We start from the raw sequence: 20,448 nt of genomic DNA on the forward strand, positions 1-20,448 counted from the left end.
GGTTGACAAAATCAGAATTTCCCAGCTAGGTTTTCTGGAATGTTAGTTGGTGATATGTTTGCGGGGGAGGTGGGTAGTGTAGAAAAAGTTCCATAATCAAGTAAGTTGAGGAACACTGGATTTAAAGGAGATCTAAAAAGCATCTTTACTGCAGACCTTCTCAGAACCTTTAACGGTTGCAGTGTCTTGTGAATCTTTAACAGGGGCTGGGCTGTCTAGTGGCTTACACTTCTGTGGCCATAGAATCTTTTGACTGACTGATTGGTTGATTGATTGATTGTGAACTAAGTGGCTTTCCCCATCTCTCTGTAGACCAAACGCTATTCTAGATGGTTTTTGGAGGTAGGCAGGGTGGGGGCAAGGCAGACATCTTTGGTTGGAAGGGTGATAATTACTGATGCTGTACTTGCCCTTCTAGAAACTTCAGGACCAACTGTGAAGGTCCTAGACCTCTGCTTTCCTTTCACCCCTGGCTGCTTTGTCACCTTCTGTTCCCTCACCTTGCTCGTCCGTCCCTCCTGCCCTGGGTCCTGGGGAAGTGCGTCCGCCTTGAATTTTTCTGGGCTAGAGCTTGGTCTTGAATCCATGTTCGGTTCGTGAAGGTATGTCATCACGGATATCATCGGGAAGGACCGTGGCCTGGGCGTGGAGAACCTCAAGGGCTCGGGCATGATTGCAGGGGAGTCCTCCCTAGCTTACGAAGAGATCGTCACCATCAGTCTGGTGAGCCTCCTATTATACTTCCTTTTCCTTTTCGCCTTTCTCTTATGGAATCTTTGTAAGCGTCCCGTGCGTTCATCATGCAGTTCCGGTGATTGTCAGCCAGCAGCTCGTCCTGCCCCCTCGGCCCCTCTGCTCTCCTGTTTGGGGATATTTTAAAGCAAGCCCCTGGCCCTGTCTTTCCATCTGTGGATGCTCCGATGCAGATCTTTACTAGATAAAGACCTTCCCCCGCCATGCTTTTTTACAAAATGACGGTACTGTTCTTACACCAACATCAACAGCAATTCTTCAATATCCTTGAAACCTGGTTCGGGGGTCAGTTTTAACAATTATCTCAAAATGTATCTTTTTATAGTTGTGTTTGAACCACAGTCCAATGTCTTCTTATTTAAAAGGTACTGAGTATTTAGAAGAACTTTTGTCTGGTTTTAATTGGTACTGAATGAATATCTCCCCCTTCCCTCCCTTGGCCTTTTCAAAAATATTTGCTGTTTCTGGTAATACTATTCTTTCATGGTAGATTGTCGTTTAAGACCTTATCTTTACATTTGATGTTGGATCTTCAGTTTCCAGGGTGGAAAATGTGGCCATGAGTGTCTTCCTTAGGCTAGTGTTCTGCATCTCATTTACATATATTTCATATATGTTTCAAAATCTATATATATTAAAATCTACAAAAGATATGTATTTTTATATGTTCCAAAGTACATATTTTTATATGTATCATATATAATATCATTTATATCAACATGATATATATGTCATAATGTATATATATCATTATGATGGTGACATCATGATATATGACATATATATGACATGATATGACATATATAATATATAATTACATGATAACACATATCACACATATATCATATATAATGATATAACATTTATATACATTATGACATATCACATATCATATAATTATATATGATAATGTAATATATAATTATATATGACATATGTCATATATATAATTATATATGATGACATATATATGTGTGTATGTATTTATATATATGTATATATAGATAGATATAGATAGATAGCTATATAGATATATATAATTTTGAAAAAGTTTACGACTGACTCACCAGAAGTTACAAGCCAGTATAGAGAGGTCCTCTGTCCCCCTCACCCAGCTTCCCCCAAGGCAGTATCCTACATAACACATTATCGAACCCGGGACATTGACATTGGCACAACACTCTTACCTTGGTATAGACCTTAGTCAGATATCACCAGTTTTGCACGCACTCCCAGATGCCCTGTGGCTGTGTGAGAGGCTACCATGGCTCAGAAGAACTACATATAAGCTATGCCTTGTGTGAAGCAACAACCAGAACATTCTGTGTCTGCTGTCTATCCTCACAACACTCTTCTTCATTAACCACATTCTTTCTGGAAGCCAAGGTTAGGTGAGCGCGAAGAAGTGGCCTGTGCCTGTGCCATTTGGTCACCAGCCAGGCTGCCAGTGGCCAAATCGTACCCTCCACGTGTGCCCAGTGGGTTCCTGGGCTTTCCCACCCCGGGCCACACCTGCCTCCGGAATTCCCAAGGGCTGCTGTCTCCACAGGTGACCTGCCGAGCCCTTGGGATCGGGGCCTACTTGGTGAGGCTGGGCCAGCGAGTGATCCAGGTGGAAAATTCGCACATCATCCTGACGGGAGCCAGCGCTCTCAACAAGGTGACCGAAAAGGAGACTGTAGGGGGCGGGCGTGTGGGGCCAGGACTCATTTTAACATAACCACTGTCTCCCAATGGGGGACTTTTCTCAGTATGAAACCAGTGTCATTCCAACTGAGCTAGGAGCTGTTTTTCCAGTTTGTACTCATCTGGGTCTCTCAGGAGCCAAAACAATTTTTTTCTAAGTGTAGACTCTTGTGTGCTGACAGCTTAAATTTTAAAAAATTATTAAGGTGGCATTATATATTGTAGAAAATTGGAAAAAGACCACCCCCAAAAAAAGTAATTTTGCTCCTACTCAAATTTTGGTGTCTTTCCGTCCCATCTTCCGTCTCCATGACGCCTGGTGAGCGTGCGGTTTGGGATTCTGTTTTCACTGTATGAAAACATACCCCACGTTGCTGTAAAAGCCTTGGTAAGATAATGTCTGATAAAATCCCACTGAAGTTCTGCAAGTCTGGTCCCGGAACCAGCAGCAGCATCACCCAGGAACTTGTTACGAATGCAGATTCCCAGGCCTCGGCGCCAACCTGCCAAATCAGAAATACCCGGTAGGGTTTCACCTTGGAGAAGACCCAAGTAATCGGTTGGATCGCTGGTCCTCAAATTGGGCCGCAGAGTTCCACCTACCTAGAAGTTTAAGGAAAAAGTACTGATGCCTGGGTCCCAGCCTCAAAAGATTCTGCTGTAATTGGTCCGGATGCAGCCTGGGCATTGGGAGTTTTGAAAACTCCCGGGTGACTGTCACGGGCGGCCAGGGTTGAGGACCGCCGAGGGAGATGACTTCCCAGCAGGTGGAAGGGGCCTGAGCCGGGCGGGCCCTTGCTAACCTTGCCATGTCAAAGCAGGTCCTGGGCAGAGAGGTTTACACCTCCAACAACCAGCTGGGCGGCGTGCAGATCATGCATTACAACGGCGTCTCCCACGTCACTGTGCCAGACGACTTCGAGGGCGTGTACACCATCCTGGAGTGGCTGTCCTATATGCCAAAGGTCCAGTATCCCCCCCACTCTGCACCGTAGAGTCTGGAAGACTTTGTCATCAGGTTCACTTGCTGAGTGGTATGGGAGTTTGGGAGCCAGGAAGTGCCACCCTTGTGGCTGGGCTTAATTTTTCTTCACTCCTCCCTCCTTCCCTCTCAGACACCCAGCTCTGTCTAGCTGTTCTTTGCTTAAAAAAAAAAAAAATGCCACTGGGGTGCCTGGGTGGCTCAGTTGGTTAAGCATCTGACTTCGGCTCATGGTCATGATCTCACGGTTCGTGAGTTCGAGCCCCGCGTCGGGCTCTGTGCTGACAGCTCGGAGCCCGGAGCCTGCTTGGGATTCTGCGTCTCCCTCTCTCTCCGCCCCTCCCCTGCTTGCATTCTGCCTCTCTCTCAAAACTAAGTAAACATTAAAAGAAAATTTTAATGCCATTGTAAGATGCTATGTGCTGATCCTTTATAAAGGGGTGGCCTTGCGTCTCATCAAAAGAGGTAACACTGAACAATAGAGAACCCTGAAGCTTTGCAGTCGGGCTGGATCCGATTCCCGGCTTCCTCATCGCTAGCAGTGAGACCTTGGGACAGTCTGTGCATCTTCCTGAGCCTCAGTTTCCTCATCTGTGAAATGGGAATAACAATAGCACCTACCCTAGGGAGCTCCCTTGGTGATTCAGTACCATGATGTTGGGAGCCTGCACCTTGGCAGGCCCTCACCAGACGCCACTCATGCTGGCGATGACTGGCTAATTCGGGCAGGGCTCTGCTGCGCAGGCAGGCATGATCATGGTCAGAGGGGAGAAGCAGATCACAGGCATGGCTGACCGGCACAGAAGACTGAGGCCGCTTTCTTTTCTAGGATAATCGCAGTCCAGTCCCCATCACCACACCCTCGGACCCCATCGACCGAGAAATTGGATTCTTCCCGTCCAGGGCTCCCTACGACCCCCGGTGGCTGCTTGCAGGACGGCCTCACCCAAGTGAGTCCCTAAGTGCTTTGCCGGAGACCTGGCTCTTGGGTTTCTTTTCTGAAAAGAAGGCGTGAAGGGGCCCTCTGGTAGAAGCCCCGATCCTCCCTTGGTCACACATCCCGGAGGGGGACACCTGAGATCAAACGCAGAGGGAGTGGAGGCTGGGGGTGGGGGGCACTTTTCTCTATACTTTTCCTAAGTCCTTAATAAAGAAGCGGTGGGCACAGGCTCTGGGTCCTCGGGCTGGCAGATGCAGGGGAAGTGCAACAGGGGGCCTGGCCTCCCTCCGAGCTGCCCCGTGGTTACATAGGAAAATGCGGACATCAGGGTTTCAGAGACAAGACTACACCCCCCCACCCCCTCTCTGAAAGGGGCAAGCTTGTCTCCGGCAGGTATTGGATTACCTCCTGAGCAAGCAGAACACCCCAGGGAAGCTGAGCTAACCCCGTTACCATGATCCCGAGTCTGGAATTTCAGACGCCGCTGCCTTTAGGGATCTGCCTGCCCGTCCAGCTGCGTGGTGCAGGAGGGGTGCCCGTCAGGGGTGCGCCGGGCGCTGCCGGCTCAGGATACCCCGCGGCTCGCGTGCCCCTCTTGTGCCTCTCTCGAGCTTTCTTCCCCGTGAGCTCTGAGGGGGATGGCTTTATCTTGACTAAAAAAATGTCCACCTTGTTTCTGACCATTTTCTCCATCTGGTCAGGCCAGCCCTCGGGCAGACACGGGAGTTGGGCTCCTTTGTTTTCAGGCACCCAGCCTCCCTTGCTGGCGGCTTGTGACCCTCGCGTCACCTGGCTCCTTTCTCCCTGGCCAAACCGGAGTCACGGACACCAGGGCGCCAATGCTTCCTTGAAAGGGACGGCTGCAATCGGCATCATCATATTCTGTCCCCTCCCCCTCCCCAAGTCATCTCCCTTCCCCTCCTCCCCCGCCCCTCCCCGACTCCCCTCTTCTCTCCCTCTGTCTGTCTGTTTCTCTCTCTGAAATCGAAGATGGCCCCCAGTTAACATTTAAATGTTATTAAGATACTGCCGGCACATTGAGGATGAGGTTTCCCGGGCAGGTGGTCCCTTCCCCAAATCCCATCTTCTGAAGGGGACCTGTCAGCTCTCTTTGCCTCCTGGGCTGATCCTTGGGATTAGGATCTCCGTGCATTTGGCATTGGCAGGAGCTGATACGGTTGGATGTTCCAAATGGGCTGAATTCCTGACTTGGGGTATTTTCTGCAACCGTGTTTTTGGGAGGTTTTGTTTTGTTTTGCTTTGCTTTGCTTTCTTTTAATGGGGTCGGGGTCTGTGTGGTTTTCTGGAGAAACAGGTGTCTGGGCTGTGAAGGTCAGGTTGTCTGTCCCACCAGGCAGACCATGGGGACCCTCATCAACCCAGCCCCTTGGCCTGGGCCTCTGCCCTTCTGCCCACAGCTCTGAAGGGATCCTGGCAGAGTGGATTCTTTGACCACGGCAGTTTCAAGGAAATCATGGCGCCTTGGGCCCAGACGGTGGTGACAGGAAGAGCGAGGTAACCCTGGGAACGGGGCAGCCTGCACTCGCCTGGCCTCACCAGGCACTGGGACTCCCAGGCACTAGCCATGGGTCCTTTCCTCCTGGGTGACCCCCAAGAACACTTTCCTTTTGGCCTCAGGGCTTTCCGAAAGGAAAACCAGTTTGGGGGGATGGTTTTCTGGAGGCTGAACTTCTTCATAAAGTCTGGATTTTTCTGTGGCCTTAGGAAAGGCCATCTCAGCCATCTGCTTGCTGGGGGCCAGAGTCTGCCCCTTTGGGAATCAGAAGACAGCGCTGGGTGCTCCCACCAGAAAACTACACAGACACTCAAAACTATGAGGTCTGTTCCACGAGGGCCACGATCAGGAGCCCTCTTGTCTACGCAGAGCTGGTGGACGGCTTAATCGCTTGGATGCTTTCAGAGCTGAGCAGCTCACCCCTCAGTGGTGCAGCCGTCATCATTTTAGACATGTCTGGCCACCTGCGGGATCCTCTCCGTATAATTGACCCTTATAATTATCCTTATAAGTTAGCATTCAGATCGTGGCACGAGGTAGTTGTTACAAGTCCAGGCTCTGGAGTCAGATCTAAGGTCCTTCACTTTCTCTGGGCCTTTACGTCCTCATCTGCAAGACGGGGATGATAATCCTGCCCCCAGAGGACTGCTGTGAGGACATGTGTCAAGCTCTTCAAACACCCCAAGTGCTCCGTCAGTGCCAGCGGCTGTTATTCCTGTCCTTGTTGGTGCTGTTATTTCTCTCCCGGGCAATAAATAAGTATTAAAATACCAAATGTTAAGCCTAGTACTAACAGCTCATCCCTCCTCCCTAAGTGTTTTATTTTTTAAGACCTGCGATGAGATCTCCCTCTTCTACATGGAAACCCTTCCTTTATTTAAAGACTTTCTCTCCACCTGCCTCGTAGTCACGAGTGACCCAGGGATGCACCTGGCTCCGGCCTGGCTGGTAGCAGGCGGGTGACAGTGACTAATGTCATGGAATCCTCTGAGCCACAGCTCCTTCAGGCTCCACATCCGCCACCCCTTTGCAAGCACGCCTCGGTGCCTAGACCCGCCCCGTCCCGCGCGGCGGCTGCTGGCCACGTGCAGCAATTCAAATCTCGGTGACTTGAGAGAGGAAGGGGTATTCCTTTCCCCTGTTGCCCTTGGCACGTTTCAGGTGCTGAGCATCCGCACGAGGTAGCATGTCACGGCTGCTGTTCTGGATGGCCCAGGGGCAACACAGCGTCCCAGAAAGTTCTAGTGGAGAGCGCTGCTCCTGCACTGGCCTCACCCTCCCCGTCACCACGATGGCTGCTGCCCCAAGAAGGGCGCCGATGGCACCTTTCCAGCCCGCCGGCTGGCGAGGAGGCTCTTACCGCTTTGGAACGGCTTCTTTGCCTTCCAGTAAAATAACCCGCCAGAGTAAAAGCTGTGCACGCTTCTGCACGCGTGCCCGCGTCCCAGCCTTTAGTGCCCAGGTACCCAGGATGCCCATAGAATGTCAGCCGGGGCTGGGCGGACCCGTCTACCCCCGGATCCAAGGGGGCTGCCGCCCAGCTCCCCGCTCGCCCCTGCTCCACCTCACAGGCTAGGGGGGATCCCTGTTGGAGTGATCGCCGTGGAGACGCGGACCGTGGAGGTGGTAGTGCCTGCAGACCCTGCCAACCTGGATTCCGAGGCCAAGGTCAGAGGGCTGGGAATTTGGGACTGTGGTTTCAGCTGGCTCAGCCAGCTGGAGTGGATCACACGCCTGCCCTTCCAGCCTCAGGGGAGTCCTTGGCCCCAGGGGCGCCCGTCTCCAGCACTGTCTCTGCGGGATGCATAAATGTCCTACGCTGTCTTTCTTCTTCAGGGGGTGACAGGTCCCTGGGAATCCTTCCTGCCCTCTGCGCCTGTCCCTGTCCCTGTCACTGACTCTAGCTGGGCCATGGCATATATGGGAGGAGCTCAGGAGCCAGAGGGTGGGTCCTAGGACTCGGTATGGCCTGGACTGGCTTGGCACCCCTTTGAGCCTGTAAATGAGGCAGAAGGAACCTCCCTGGGCTGCAGAAGCAGGGCCCCCAGCAGGTGAGCTTCGGGCCTTCCCTGTGAGCCCTGGCTCTGGTGTGGGTGCCAACGCAGATCAGATTGCCTGCCCTCTAGGGTATGGCTCAGAAGACTGTCCCCGTGTCCCCTCGCTGGTCTTGCACAGAGGAGTCTGATCCAGGGCACCCTGTGTTCCAGATAATCCAGCAGGCGGGCCAGGTGTGGTTCCCAGACTCAGCCTACAAGACGGCCCAGGCCATCAACGATTTCAACCGAGAGAGATTGCCCCTGATAATCTTTGCCAACTGGAGGGGGTTCTCCGGTGGCATGAAAGGTAAAGCCACCTCTCCTGTGGGTGTCCCAAAGCTGCGGGGTCAGCACCCAGGACAGGGAAACCCCCTCCAGGTGGCGCTGTCGCGTCATCATCTTAGCCGAGCCCCCCTACAACCTCCAAGGATGGGAGCAGTTCAGGGAACATCCAGCCATTTCACAGATGAGGAACTGAGGGCTCCTAGTGTGACTAGCCAGAGGTCACCCTGTGAGGGGCAGGGCAGGGTGGGCGACCCCGGGAACTTTCCTTCCTGTGAAGGGGCTAAGAGTCAGACCAACCTGAGAGAGGTCTGAAGTGAGGGTTTGATATGAGCTGATCACGGGTGCATGGTGTTAGCTCCTGGCATGATGATGGTTGATTTTATTATTGCAGCCTAACCACATAAGGTGCCTGGTACTCGGAGAGCCTCGTCTTGGTGGAAAATAACGACCACGCTGTCTGTGGGCAGGAGGGAAGGATCTGTGCTATTGCTGGATAGGGTTCCGTGTGCTGGGAACGGCAGGACAGGGCGGGGGGCAGTCACCGGTGAGGGCATCCCGGAGTCAGAGCTGGAAGGAAGGGACCCTTGAGATTGCCCTACGCTTCCTTTTACAGATGGAGGCACTGAGAGGCCCCAGTGTGAGGGAGGGGAGAGTGGCCTGGCCAAGGTGACACGGACAGTAAAGGTGCAGTCTGTACCTGGCCTCCTCTACTGCCCTTTCCATGGTGCCGCGAAGCATCCCGGCTGAACACGCTTTCTCAGGCTCCCCAGGACAGCGACGGCTGGGGGCTTGGCGTGTGGCAGGTGCTGGGGCCTGAAGCCTCCTCACCGGGCCACTAACTGCTTTGCTTTCAGACATGTACGACCAGGTGCTGAAGTTTGGAGCCTACATCGTGGACAGCCTCAGGCAGTACAAACAGCCCGTCCTGATCTATATCCCACCCAACGGGGAACTCCGGGGGGGCTCCTGGGTGGTCGTGGACTCCTCCATCAACCCCCTGTGCATAGAAACGTACGCAGACAAGGAGAGCAGGTGGGTGTGTGACCCTCAGCCTCGTTTCCCTTCACCCCCAGTCCCGAGGCCCCATCATCTTTGAGCCACTGGCCAGGAATTGCCAGGGCATTCTGAGGTTCTGAAGGATGGAGAGGCTCCAATTTTACCAGTCCGAAACTAGCCTCCAGTGCACAGGTGGATTTTATCAGGAGAGTTCATGGCACCTGAGCTTCCTGGCAGCCAGGATAAAAAGGGAAACATAACCAGTCCTCTAGTTCTCCCTGGGCTCTGAGTCTCTGCCCAAGCTGTGAGTTCCTGGAGGGGCTGTGCTTTATTCAGTTTTATAGGCCAGGGCCTCGCACAATGCCTGACCGCTAGCAGGTGGTTGGGAAATCCTGGCTGAACAAATGACTGACAGATACTTGCCTGAGAGGTTACTGGTTCGTCGGGAGAGAGAAACCTGTGGCACTTTGTTAAGGAGGAATTCATTCATTCCAGGAACGTTTACAGAAAGGACAATGACAGTAGTACTTGCCACGTGGTGCTTGAGTAACTTTAAAGTGAAGACTCTAAGTTGGGGCGCCTGGGGTGCTCAGTCGGTTGGGCGTCCGACTTTGGCTCAGGTCATGATCTCGCAGTTCGTGAGTTCGAGCCCCGCATCGGGCTCTGTGCTGACAGCTCAGAGCCCGGAGCCTGCTTCGCATTCTGTGTCTCCCTTGCTGTCTGCCCCTCCTCCACTCACACTCTGTCCCTCAAAACTGAATAAATGTTAAAAAATTAAAAAAAAAAAAAAAGAAAGGAAGACTCTAAGCTACATGTGTGTAGGATATCAAGACCTCAGGAGTAGTTTTGCCCCAAATATAGGCATCCTCTTCCTGTGTCTGTTATCCATTCATTCATTCAGTGACTATTTATTGAGTACCTACTATGTACCAGACATCATGGTAGATATTGTGATATGGTGCACATGAGCGACACCTGTCCCGCCTTCAGTGCACCTAGACCATCACGGGGGGCTGTTGAGGTCTGCCCTCCAGGACGACTCGGGACATGAGCAGCCTCAAGTGGGGTCATCATTACCTTTACACTCTGGCCACCAGGAAGCTCAGAGCTACATCAAGTATTTCTTGGGGCTTCCAAACTATCAAAAGAGGATGAAGGGGGCAGTGTGGGGGTGAGTGAGAGGGCCAGCTCATACTGAACCATGTTGAGTTCTTCATTGTGCCTTTGTGAGCTTGGAGGAGATCAGAAACAGTACCCTGGCCCGAGGAGAGCAGAGATTAGGAAAGTCACAAAGGGCTGTAGCTGAAGAACAGGAGGGCTATGCTGTTCTGGAGAAGAGGCCTATGCTCTCAGAGCCAAAAGGGCATTCCAGAGTTCAGAAAACGTGATTTTAAGAAGTTGGCTCAGCCCCTGTACATTTTATGGATATAGAAGCAGATGACTGGAGAGTCCCCTCTGACTTGCCCAAGGTCACAGAGTGAGTCTGTGAAAGATCTAAGAACTCACACCCGGGTTTCCTGGCTCTCCTGTCTCTACCCCCATGTCTCCTGGCTGTAGGTTGTTGGGGGGACATCTCCTACACCTTCCACCCCTTCCTCTTCTTTTTTCAGGGCGAGCATTCTGGAGCCGGAGGGAACAGTGGAGATTAAGTTCCGGAAGAAAGATCTGATAAAGACCATGAGGAGGATCGACCCAGTTTATAAGAAGCTCGTGGAACAGCTAGGTGAGAGGGGTGGGAACGCCTCAGGTCTCAGAGGGCAAGAGAGACCCAGCCCGCTCCCCTCCCGGGGGGTTCTAGTCTGGTAAAAACAAAGTGCCGGCGTGCCAGAAGACAGCTCCAAAAATCGGGGGATGTGTTAAACACGTTCATATAGCAAAATCAGCCCTTTACCATTAAAAAGTGTGTTTAGTGCCTTAGTGTATTTATTTCTGAACACACATAAAATATAACAATGGAAGTATTTGGGGCCAGTGAGGACGATGAGAATTTGCACAGCAAAATGTCCCTTTCGAATTTTCCATCAGACCTGAAGTGTGTTACCAATTTTGTCTGAGTGATAGTTTTGTTTCACTTGTAGCCTTAGATGTAATTCTCTTTAAAAGTCCATATTGGGTGACAGTGTCTTTATAACTGTGCCCTTCATAAGATTTATTAGAGTGTGTGTGTGTGTGTGTGTGTGTGTAATTTCTTTGGTTTCGTGTCAGGGTAAATGCTGATCTCTTGAATGAGTTGGGAGGTGTTCCCTCCTGTTTTCTGAGTCTCAATTGGCATTATTTCTTTAAATCTTTGATAGGAGGTTTCTGGCTACAAATTCATCTTTATTATATGTAGGACTATTCAGGGGATCTGTTTCCTCTTGGCAGAGCTTCCATAGTTTGTATATTTCAAGGAATTTGTCCATTTCATCTAAGGTGTGAAATTGGCCCAGGGCTGTTCATAATATCCCCTTAATTGTATTTTGCAATATGTGTGGAAAATAGTAAGTGATCGTAGCCCGTGAGCACAGTGGTTCTTCCCGAGAAGGGGGCGCATTTAGAGTTGCACGCTGAATGCGGTCTCGCCATGGTAAGCACGCTTCTGAGACCGTGCGAGCAGCTTGGTTTGGGGGCAGCTTCCGAATCAGAGCGCAGGCCTGTCCTGCAAACCCTGGTTTGTGCCCTTGCCCACAGGAGTGTCCGAGCTCTCCGATAAGGACCGCAAGGACCTGGAGGGCCAGCTGAAGGCCCGGGAGGACCTGCTCCTGCCCATCTACCACCAGGTGGCGGTGCTGTTCGCCGACCTCCACGACAGGGCCCAAGGCATGCTGGAGAAGGGTGTCATCTCTGTAAGAGCCTGCAGCTGTGGGAGCCCCACGTGAATGCCCCATCCTAAGGTCACCTGGTTTCCAACCGGAGCAGATCTGGGCTCGAAAGCTACATGTTAGAAACACTTGGGGAGCGATAAAAAAAAAAAAAAAAAAAATCCCAGTGCCCAGGTGGCTCTTCGGACCAATTAAATCAGAGTATCAGGGGGTGGGAGCCCCGTATAACTATGGCTGCAAATCCCCAAGCGATTCCAACAGGCAGCAAGGTTTGGGAACCACCAGTCTGACCTCTATGGGTGTCTCTAACCACGGGCCAGACTTGGGAAGGATTGTTCCCGCCCAGCACTGGCCTTCACCAGCCCCACCCCATCGCTCGGCCCCTAAGAAGATACCCTACACTCACCTACCACCCCTGTGTGTGGGGCTCCCTCCCAGCCAGCCTAAGCCCCTCCGTGCCTCTGGGAAGCCCGAGTAGAGTCCCGGTGAAATCTTGGCCCTGCCAACCCCCCGCCCCGAGCCTCAGCTGCCCCGCCTGTAAAACGGGAATGATCACCGAGCGTGCACCTAGCCCAGGGCCCCGCCCCGGGCAGCACCCTGCATCTCTGCCCGCCCCTGCCCCTTCGGAGGGCTCAGGCCTGGGGCTCGTCCGCAGGACATCGTGGAGTGGAAGACCTCACGCGCCTTCCTGTACTGGCGTCTGCGCCGCCTCCTGCTGGAGGACCAGGTCAAGCAGGAGATCCTGCAGGCCAGCAGTGAGCTGAGCCACGTGCACATCCAGTCCATGCTGCGTCGGTGGTTCGTGGAGACGGAGGGGGCCGTCAAGGTGGGCCTGGGCGGAGACAGGACGGGTGGGTGGGTGGGTGCGCGCGTGCCTCCCGGGGCCAGCCTGCTCAGGGGTCCCTCTCTGAGGCTGCCTGTCCCCTTCCCCCCAGGCCTACCTGTGGGATAACAACCAGATGGTGGTAAAGTGGCTGGAACAGCACTGGCAGGGCGGGGGCGGCCTGCGTTCCACCATCCGCGAGAACATCAAGTGTTTGAAGCGCGACTCCGTCCTCAAGGCCATCAGACGGTAAGTGGCCCACCCGCCCATGCCTTGGACTTCTTGGCGAGCGCCGGATTTACCGCCAGCCGCCTGACCCCAGAGTGCCAGCTTGACTCCACGACGCTGCATGGTCCCGGGCCTACGGCTCAGCCTCGCGTGCGAGGTCCACGGCTCGGGGGCTGTATTCCTTGCTGGAGTATAGAGGACAGCTGGTCCAAGGTCACGGCTAGAGCGCATCTGGGAGAGCCCACGTTCTTAACTGCTAGGCCGTAGGTACCAGCCTTTCCAAAGGATTTGCTCACCCCATTCCCATGGGGTCCCCTGTGAGATGGCTAGTTGATCATGTGGGTCCCCATTTAGGGAATGAAGCTGAAATTTAGGGGAAATACTGGGTCTCCAGTCACACAGCTAGTGACTGACAGGGTCCACTGTCCTTCCAAGTGTTCTGACCCCCAGAATTCCCTCTTGCCGTATGGGACCACTCCCCCTCTCCCGCCACGGTGACCACGGCACAAAGAGACTTGGGAGGCCTGGGTTGTCACCCACCCAGGAACATGGCATGGCCCCACACAGGAATTCTTAGCGACCACCCTAGGACCCCCTGAACTAAGTGGCAGGAATGACCCCTGCCCTTTTCTCCCCTCCCCCTGCAGCCTGGTTCAAGACAACCCTGACGTGGCCGTGGACTGCATAGTGTACCTGAGCCAGCACATTAGCTCAGCAGAGCGGGCCGAAGTCATTCACCTCCTGTCCACCATGGACAGCCCAGCCTCCACCTGACCCCGGCCCACCCGGCCGCTTTCAGGACCACGGGCAAAAGAAACCACGCTGACCCGCCTACCGCAGGCCTCATCAGGACCGTGGGGGTTTGCTTTTTAAAAAGAAAAAAGCAAAAAAAAAACCCTCAAAACCCCAAAACCCCCAAAACCCTAGGCATCTCTGCAGGGCTGCTGGCCTCCCACTCACTCCTGACTCAATAAAAAGCTCAGGAGAGCCCCTTCCGAGCAGAAATAACTTCCTCTCCATCACTGGGAAGTTGGCTCTGGTGTCTCTTGAGACATCATTTTTTTTTTTTTTTTTTTTTTTTTTGCTGCATCCCTGAATCACATTGAAACCAAACCCCCCAGTTTCCTTTTGCTTTCCAGTGCCTGGTGTGCGGGCTCCAGGTGTTCTCTTGGGCTCGTTTTATATCAGATCACAGAATCTTTTTATTTTTCTACTGAGACCAACTCCTGATTGTAAGCGTCTTACATAGTTCGGCAGAATAAGTAGGCCGAGGAAGGAAGCGCAGAAACAGCCTGGTTTTTTGTCATGATGCTTATTCGGAAACTGTCAAGTCACCTGGGAAAGGGCTTGAATGGTTTTTTAAGAGAATAAAACGGTATGTCGTTCCCCACGTGGCCCCTAGAGGAGCGCCAGGAACGTCTCGCTGGTAAGGCCGCGCTGATTCTGTTTTCGAAAGAGGGAAAGCAAATGGGCAGAACTGTTTGGCCGCACATTTCAGGACCTTTGAAGACAGCTTCCGTGTGGCTCCCAGCCCTCCCAGCCGGCCCCTTCCCTGGGAGGAGGACAAGGACGGCCCCCCGGTCCCCTGCGTGCAGCCTCGTGGCCGGGTTGGGAACACGAAGGCAGAAGGCAGACGGTCACCGGGCTCACAGCCCAGCTGGCTCATGAGTGTCACTGAGGGGACTGCCACTACTCACCTCGAAGGGCCCCTCTGCCGGCACCCCCTCACCTGGTGCCTTGATGTCTGGGCAGGGATCTGGCCCCAAGGGGCAGAGCTCTTGGTTTGCAAGGACTGGACCAGGAGGGCCACACCAATTTGCTCAGGGAGGCCCCTGCGACCTGCCCTCCAGCACTGGGTTCTGGAGGCCGCACGGCATCGGAGGCCTGCTATCGTCCCGGCCCCGTCCATCAGTTCCTGGGTGCCGGCGATGGGGGCAGTTGCCCCCCCCCCCCCCCCCCCCCGGCTGGGATGGGAAGTTTGTTTGAGGAACCTTGCTGGTTCAGAGACTGACGAGGCTGCCCAGGGAAGCCCCCCACCAGCCCGGATTCTTCCACTGCCTGAGTGGAAAAAAAAACCAGAGTTTGGCCATCAGCCAGTGACGGACCTGGCACATGAAGGTGTCATGGGGGCAGTGAGGGATGGGAGAAAGAGGAATTATCTGTTGTCCCATCCTGGGGCCGATTCGGGGAGGGCCGTGGGACTCCACGCTGACTCGGGAACTGAATGTTTCCATGTGCGGGAGGCTGCCTTGGTTTTGGAGGGAAAGGCAGGTCCATAACGAGCTGCTCCCCAGGTGCAGTGGGTGGGGGATCCCGCCAGGAGATGTGTGGAATAAAGTGTTTTTTAAAGGAAGCACTTTGGCCTTGACTTATTACCTGGACCAGAAGAGGCAGGCCGCCTGCCTGGGTGATTGCCCTGGAGCTCACCGGCCTGCCCCATTGGCTGAGATCTTGAGCAAGCCCCCATCCCAGGAAGACAAAGCTCTGATAGGAGTTTGTATCCCAGAAGTCAGACAGTTTGTGACAGTTTGTATCCCGGAAGTCACAGGCAGACTTGGTCTTTTCAGCTTGATTTCAAAAATGGGTGCCTGCTGCTGTCTGCCGGCTGATGGGGCGGAGTTCAGCACATTGGCAATCAGCTGATAGTACTTGCCCTGACGAGGTCAACTTTCCTCCTTCCGGGGACTCAGTGCAGCCCCCTCCAGGGAAGAGGGGAGGGACCATGCCACTGAGTGTGGCCAGAGGCCTCGGTGGGCAGCTCGGGTCCAAACTGGATGCTCAGGGTGGTGACCTCATCCCATGTGACCCTCGAGAGCCTCTCAAGTGCATGCTACACTCTATCCTCACTTTTATGGGCAAGAAAACTCCAGCTCAGAGAGAAGAGACGTGCCCAAGTTCACACAGCTGGTGAGGTGGGGGCCAGGCACCCAGGCTGACCCAGACCCGATCTTGGGAGGCTTTTTGCTGTCCCGTAAATCCTGAACCTTTGCAAAGGCTACGTCCTGGCACGTGAGGACACCATCTACACCGGCCCCCCGCCTCACCTCCCCCCCACCTGCCCCCACCCCAGCTGATCCAACCAACGTCCTCATTCGGATCCCCATCAAGACCCCGGCCCCTCCAGGGCCAGGCTTCGGCTGGGGACAAGCTACCCTCTCCATTCACTGAAGTCTCTCCCTCCCTGGATCAGCAGATTCTGGAGCACCACGCACCCCCCCCCCCCAAACCACTTGAAGGAACCCCGTGTCCTTGGACGTACAGCTTGTCCACATCACAAAAGCAGAGTGCTACCAAACTGGCACCCCCTGCTTGGGTCATCCCAACCTCTGCCTCTTGCTTTGCCTCCCCCACCTCATTCTCCAAATCCACAAATCAGTTGGCCTTTTAACCCAAGGTCACTTTCCCCTGACACTTTATTATGAAAAATTTCCAAACACCAACAGGTCAACTTCGCTGTGGCAGACGCACAGCCATTCAGTGCTGGCTGCTATCGTGGTCCTTTTCCTGTGCTTGTCCTGGCCCATCCATCTATCCGCCCCTCTCTCAACCTGTCAACCCATTCTCTTATTTGGACACATTTCAGAGTAAATGGCAGACATCTGTATACTTCTCTAGGGGGATATTTGTGTTTCAAAACACCGGTTTTTTGTTGTTGTTTTGTTTTACCTTTAAATCATGTCCTGAGCTCCTTTGCAGCTGAGAGTAGAGCGTTGAGAACAGAGCTGTGTTGAGGTGAGGTGGCCCATCGTGTGGCTGGTGAGGGGATCTCCGGCCTCATGGTGCCCGGTTCTGTCTGTGCCGAGCGTATCTTCGTCGACTATTTATTGAGCACGTACTATGTGTCACACACTGTGTGAGGGGGCACAGCCGTGAGCAAGACAGCCCACCCCTGCCCTCGGGAGCTGTTTTTCCAGGGTCCCCACAGCTGGAAATTGCAAAGGATTAACCGTAGAGGATATTCATGGCCACAACTCATCAAATGCCCAGGGTCTGTTGTCATTTGTTGTCCTATTTCTTTCGGAGATGGTCCACCTTTCAGGGTCACTGTGATAGGAACCGAACAGAGACGATCACCCACAGGACTGCAGCAAGGGTCCCCAGATGACCAGCAGGCACAGGAAAGGGTCCTGCGCACTCCGCTAGCATGAGCAAACCTGTCTTCTTCTGGGTTTTGTCCATGCAGCTGATGGCCGGAGCCAGGCCGAGGCTCTCTGCCAATAGTCTATCCCCAAAATGCCCCTTCACTGCTCCAAGTACCCGCTGGGACGAGTTCTTACTTAACCCCACATGGACTGGCGTGACCCACACCCAGCCTGCACATGGTTCCTACGGACTCTGTCATCACCAGCCACCAAACTTGTCGGTTCACTGCCAGGTGAGCACAGACTGTTTCTCCTGCCAGAAACCCTCTTCTGCTTCGGCCTTTGCCTGGCTGACTCCTACTCACCCCTCAAAACCCAACTCACATGGTGCTTCCTCCAGGCAGTTCTCCCTGACCATCTCCCCAGTGGGTTGGGAGACCATGGCTTGTGGTCCTGCAGCCTCTGGGCTGCTCCTTTTGTGTGATTTGTATCTATCTATCTATCTATCTATCTATCATCTATCTATCTATCTGAAACATGGATTTGAAAATGAAATACATACCTAGAAATCCCTAAATTCCTCTGGCTACTGAGCTGAGGAGGGATGCTGGAGAGCCATCTTTTTAAAACATTTTTTTTTTTTAACATTTTATTTATTTTTGAGACAGAGACAGAGTGTGAATGGGGGAGGGGCAGAGAGAGAGGGAGACACAGAATCGGAAGCAGGCTCCAGGCTCTGAGCCATCAGCCCAGAGCCCAACGCGGGGCTTGAACTCACGGACCGCGAGATCGTGACCTGAGCTGAAGTCGGATGCTTAACCGACTGAGCCACTCAGGCGCCCTGAGAGCTGTCTTATTGGCAGAGGGTGACCCCCTTCTGGAAGGTGAAGGAAAAGGCCACTTTGCCCTGATGATCTGTATCTTGTGATACTCTGACCCTTGTATATCTCTGAGCAGCTTCGTATACAGGAAACACAGGCCAGTGGCCTAGGATTTCTCATTCTTCATTTTTTTTTTTTTTTACCATTTACCATTTTTGGTAAAATATGCATCACGTCAAAATTTACCATTTTAGCCGTTTTAACCGTCTTTGAAATGTACAGCCCGGCGGCATTACGTGCAGTCACGCTGTTGGGCAAATCAGCACCACCGTCCGTCTCTGCAACATTATCATCTCAAACGGAGACTCCTTACCCCTCAAACACCCCCATTTCCCCCTCCCGCCAGCCCTGGCAACCACCAGCTGCTTTCTGTCTGTATGCATTTGCCTACTCGAGGTCCCTCATACAAGTGGAAGCATCCAGTGCTGGTCTTTTTGCGTCTGGCTTCTTTCACTCAGCACCACGTCCGCAAGGTTTCGTCCATGTTGTAGCAGGTGTCAGAACTCCCTTCTTTTTAAGGCCGGATAACATTCCATTGAATATATATATATATATATATATATATATATATATATATATATATATATAATCACAAAATTCCACAGGCTGGGGAGGGGGGTGTGGAGCTTATAAATAACGGAAATTCATTGCTTACAGTTCTACGGGCTGGAAGTCCAAGATCAGGGTGACACCATGCCTCTTCTGGGGTGCAAACTTCTCCTTGTGTCCTCACGTGGCAGAAGGGACGTCTTTGGGCTTCTCGTAAGAGCATTAATCCCATTCTTTTTTTTTTTTAATTTTTTTTTAACGTTTATTTATTTTTGAGACACAGACAGAGCATGAACGGGGGAGGGTCAGAGAGAGGGAGACACAGAATCTGAAACAGGCTCCAGGCTCTGAGCGGTCAGCACAGAGCCCGACGCGGGGCTCGAACTCACAGACCGTGAGATCATGACCTGAGCCGAAGTGGGACACTTAACCGACCGAGCCACCCAGGCGCCCCACATTAATCCCATTCTTGAAGAGGCCACCCTCACGATCTACGTACATCCGAGAGGCCCCCCCCCACCTGCTGATGCCATCGTATCTGCGTTAGGATTTCGGCATACGCATGGCGGGGAGGGGGCCGCGGCACACAACTTTTCAGACCGTGGCACCCACGTTCCGCTTATCCACTCAGCCGTCCGTGGTCACTTCTGTTGCTTCCACCTTTTGGCTTTCGTGAATAGCGCCGCCATGAACGTGGGCGTGCAGATACATCTTCGAGTCCCCCCTTCCGGGTCCTTGCGGAGCGCATGCCCACACGCGGAATTGCTGGACCGGACGGCAGTTCTGTGCTGCACTTTGTGAGAAAACGCCAGACCGTTTCCCGTTGGGGCTACACCATTTTACATTCCCACCAACAGCGCGCACGGGATCTGGTTTCCCCATAACCTCGCCGACACTCGAAATGGCTTTTTTGTTCATTTTCACGGGAGCGATCCTTCCGGATCAAGCCTGGAAGTAATTGTCTACTCAAGGCATTGGACTTTTTCGCCTGCATCGCTCAAACACGGTGGCGGGGAAACGCAGCCTAGCGTGCGCCTTTAAATTTTCCATTCCTGTGCCTCCTGCTTCCCCCGCCCACCCAGCGGCTCCTGCCCCGGCTGCCAGGCCTCCCTTCCTTCTGCCAGTTTGGTCTTCGGCTGCTACCCCTGCCCTGGAGGTGGGGGTGCTGCGACCCCCCCAGGGGTGGAAACACCTGCCTCGCTCATCTCATCGTCTACTTCTGTCCGTTTCCTTCATCCCTTTCCCTGAACCTGCACCAGGTGAGCCTTGGGGAGCAAATGCTAGGTGAGGCGGTGAGGTGCCAGGGCCGTGCAAAGGGCCGGGAGAGCTGCACATCTAGGGTCAGACCGCAGCCGCATAACCTGTTACTGCTCTACGTTAACCCCGGCAAGTGACGGGCCAGCTGAGCCCTCAGAGATGGATGCTAGGCTGTGGGGAAGCTGAGCGCCATTGGAATCCCATCTCCACCCCTTCCTGATCACAGGTAAGCAGCTCAGCCGCTCTGAGCCTCAGTTTTGTCTTCTGTAAAATGGGATATTTGTTTCCCGTGGCGGCTGTGACAGCGCAACCTTAGTGGCTTAAAAACAACACAAACTTGTCATCTTACGGTTCTGGAGATCAGAAGTCTGTAATGGGTCTCACTGGGTTAGAATCGGTGCTGCTAAGCCTGTGGTTCCTTTTTTTTTTTTTTTTTAAGTTTATTTATTTATTTTGAGAGAGAGAGCACATTCGAGTGGGGAGGGGTAGAGAGAGAAAGAATCCCAAGCGGGCTCTACACTGTCGGTGCAGAGCCTGACTTGGGGCTCGAACTGTGAGATGATGACCCCAGTCGAAATCGAGAGTCAGACGCTTGACCGACTGAGCCACCCAGGCGCCCCCCGCCTGTGGTCC

General features: G+C 53.2%; 1 protein-coding gene across 3 annotated transcripts in view; it reads left to right on the forward strand.

The window, feature by feature from the left end:
* Positions 1–14,126, forward strand: part of ACACB (acetyl-CoA carboxylase beta) — a 98,894-nt gene extending 84,768 nt beyond the window's left edge. For 2 of the 3 annotated variants that reach the window (XM_042909646.1, XM_042909644.1), the window contains exons 40-52: positions 603–723; positions 2,303–2,413; positions 3,261–3,404; positions 4,251–4,371; positions 5,780–5,876; positions 7,449–7,545; positions 8,085–8,220; positions 9,053–9,230; positions 10,805–10,917; positions 11,865–12,019; positions 12,651–12,821; positions 12,931–13,067; positions 13,694–14,126. In XM_042909646.1, the coding sequence (XP_042765580.1) occupies positions 603–723; positions 2,303–2,413; positions 3,261–3,404; positions 4,251–4,371; positions 5,780–5,876; positions 7,449–7,545; positions 8,085–8,220; positions 9,053–9,230; positions 10,805–10,917; positions 11,865–12,019; positions 12,651–12,821; positions 12,931–13,067; positions 13,694–13,820 (1,708 nt within the window). In that variant the 3' untranslated portion in view covers positions 13,821–14,126. Of the gene's footprint in view, positions 1–602; positions 724–2,302; positions 2,414–3,260; positions 3,405–4,250; positions 4,372–5,779; positions 5,877–6,086; positions 6,862–7,448; positions 7,546–8,084; positions 8,221–9,052; positions 9,231–10,804; positions 10,918–11,864; positions 12,020–12,650; positions 12,822–12,930; positions 13,068–13,693 lie in introns of those variants that run through there. The other variant, XM_042909645.1, reaches the window with a different exon arrangement.
* The last annotated feature ends 6,322 nt before the right edge of the window (positions 14,127–20,448 follow it).

Source organism: Panthera leo, chromosome D3, assembly GCF_018350215.1.
Source record: "Panthera leo isolate Ple1 chromosome D3, P.leo_Ple1_pat1.1, whole genome shotgun sequence".
Classification (NCBI taxonomy): Eukaryota; Metazoa; Chordata; class Mammalia; order Carnivora; family Felidae; genus Panthera; species Panthera leo.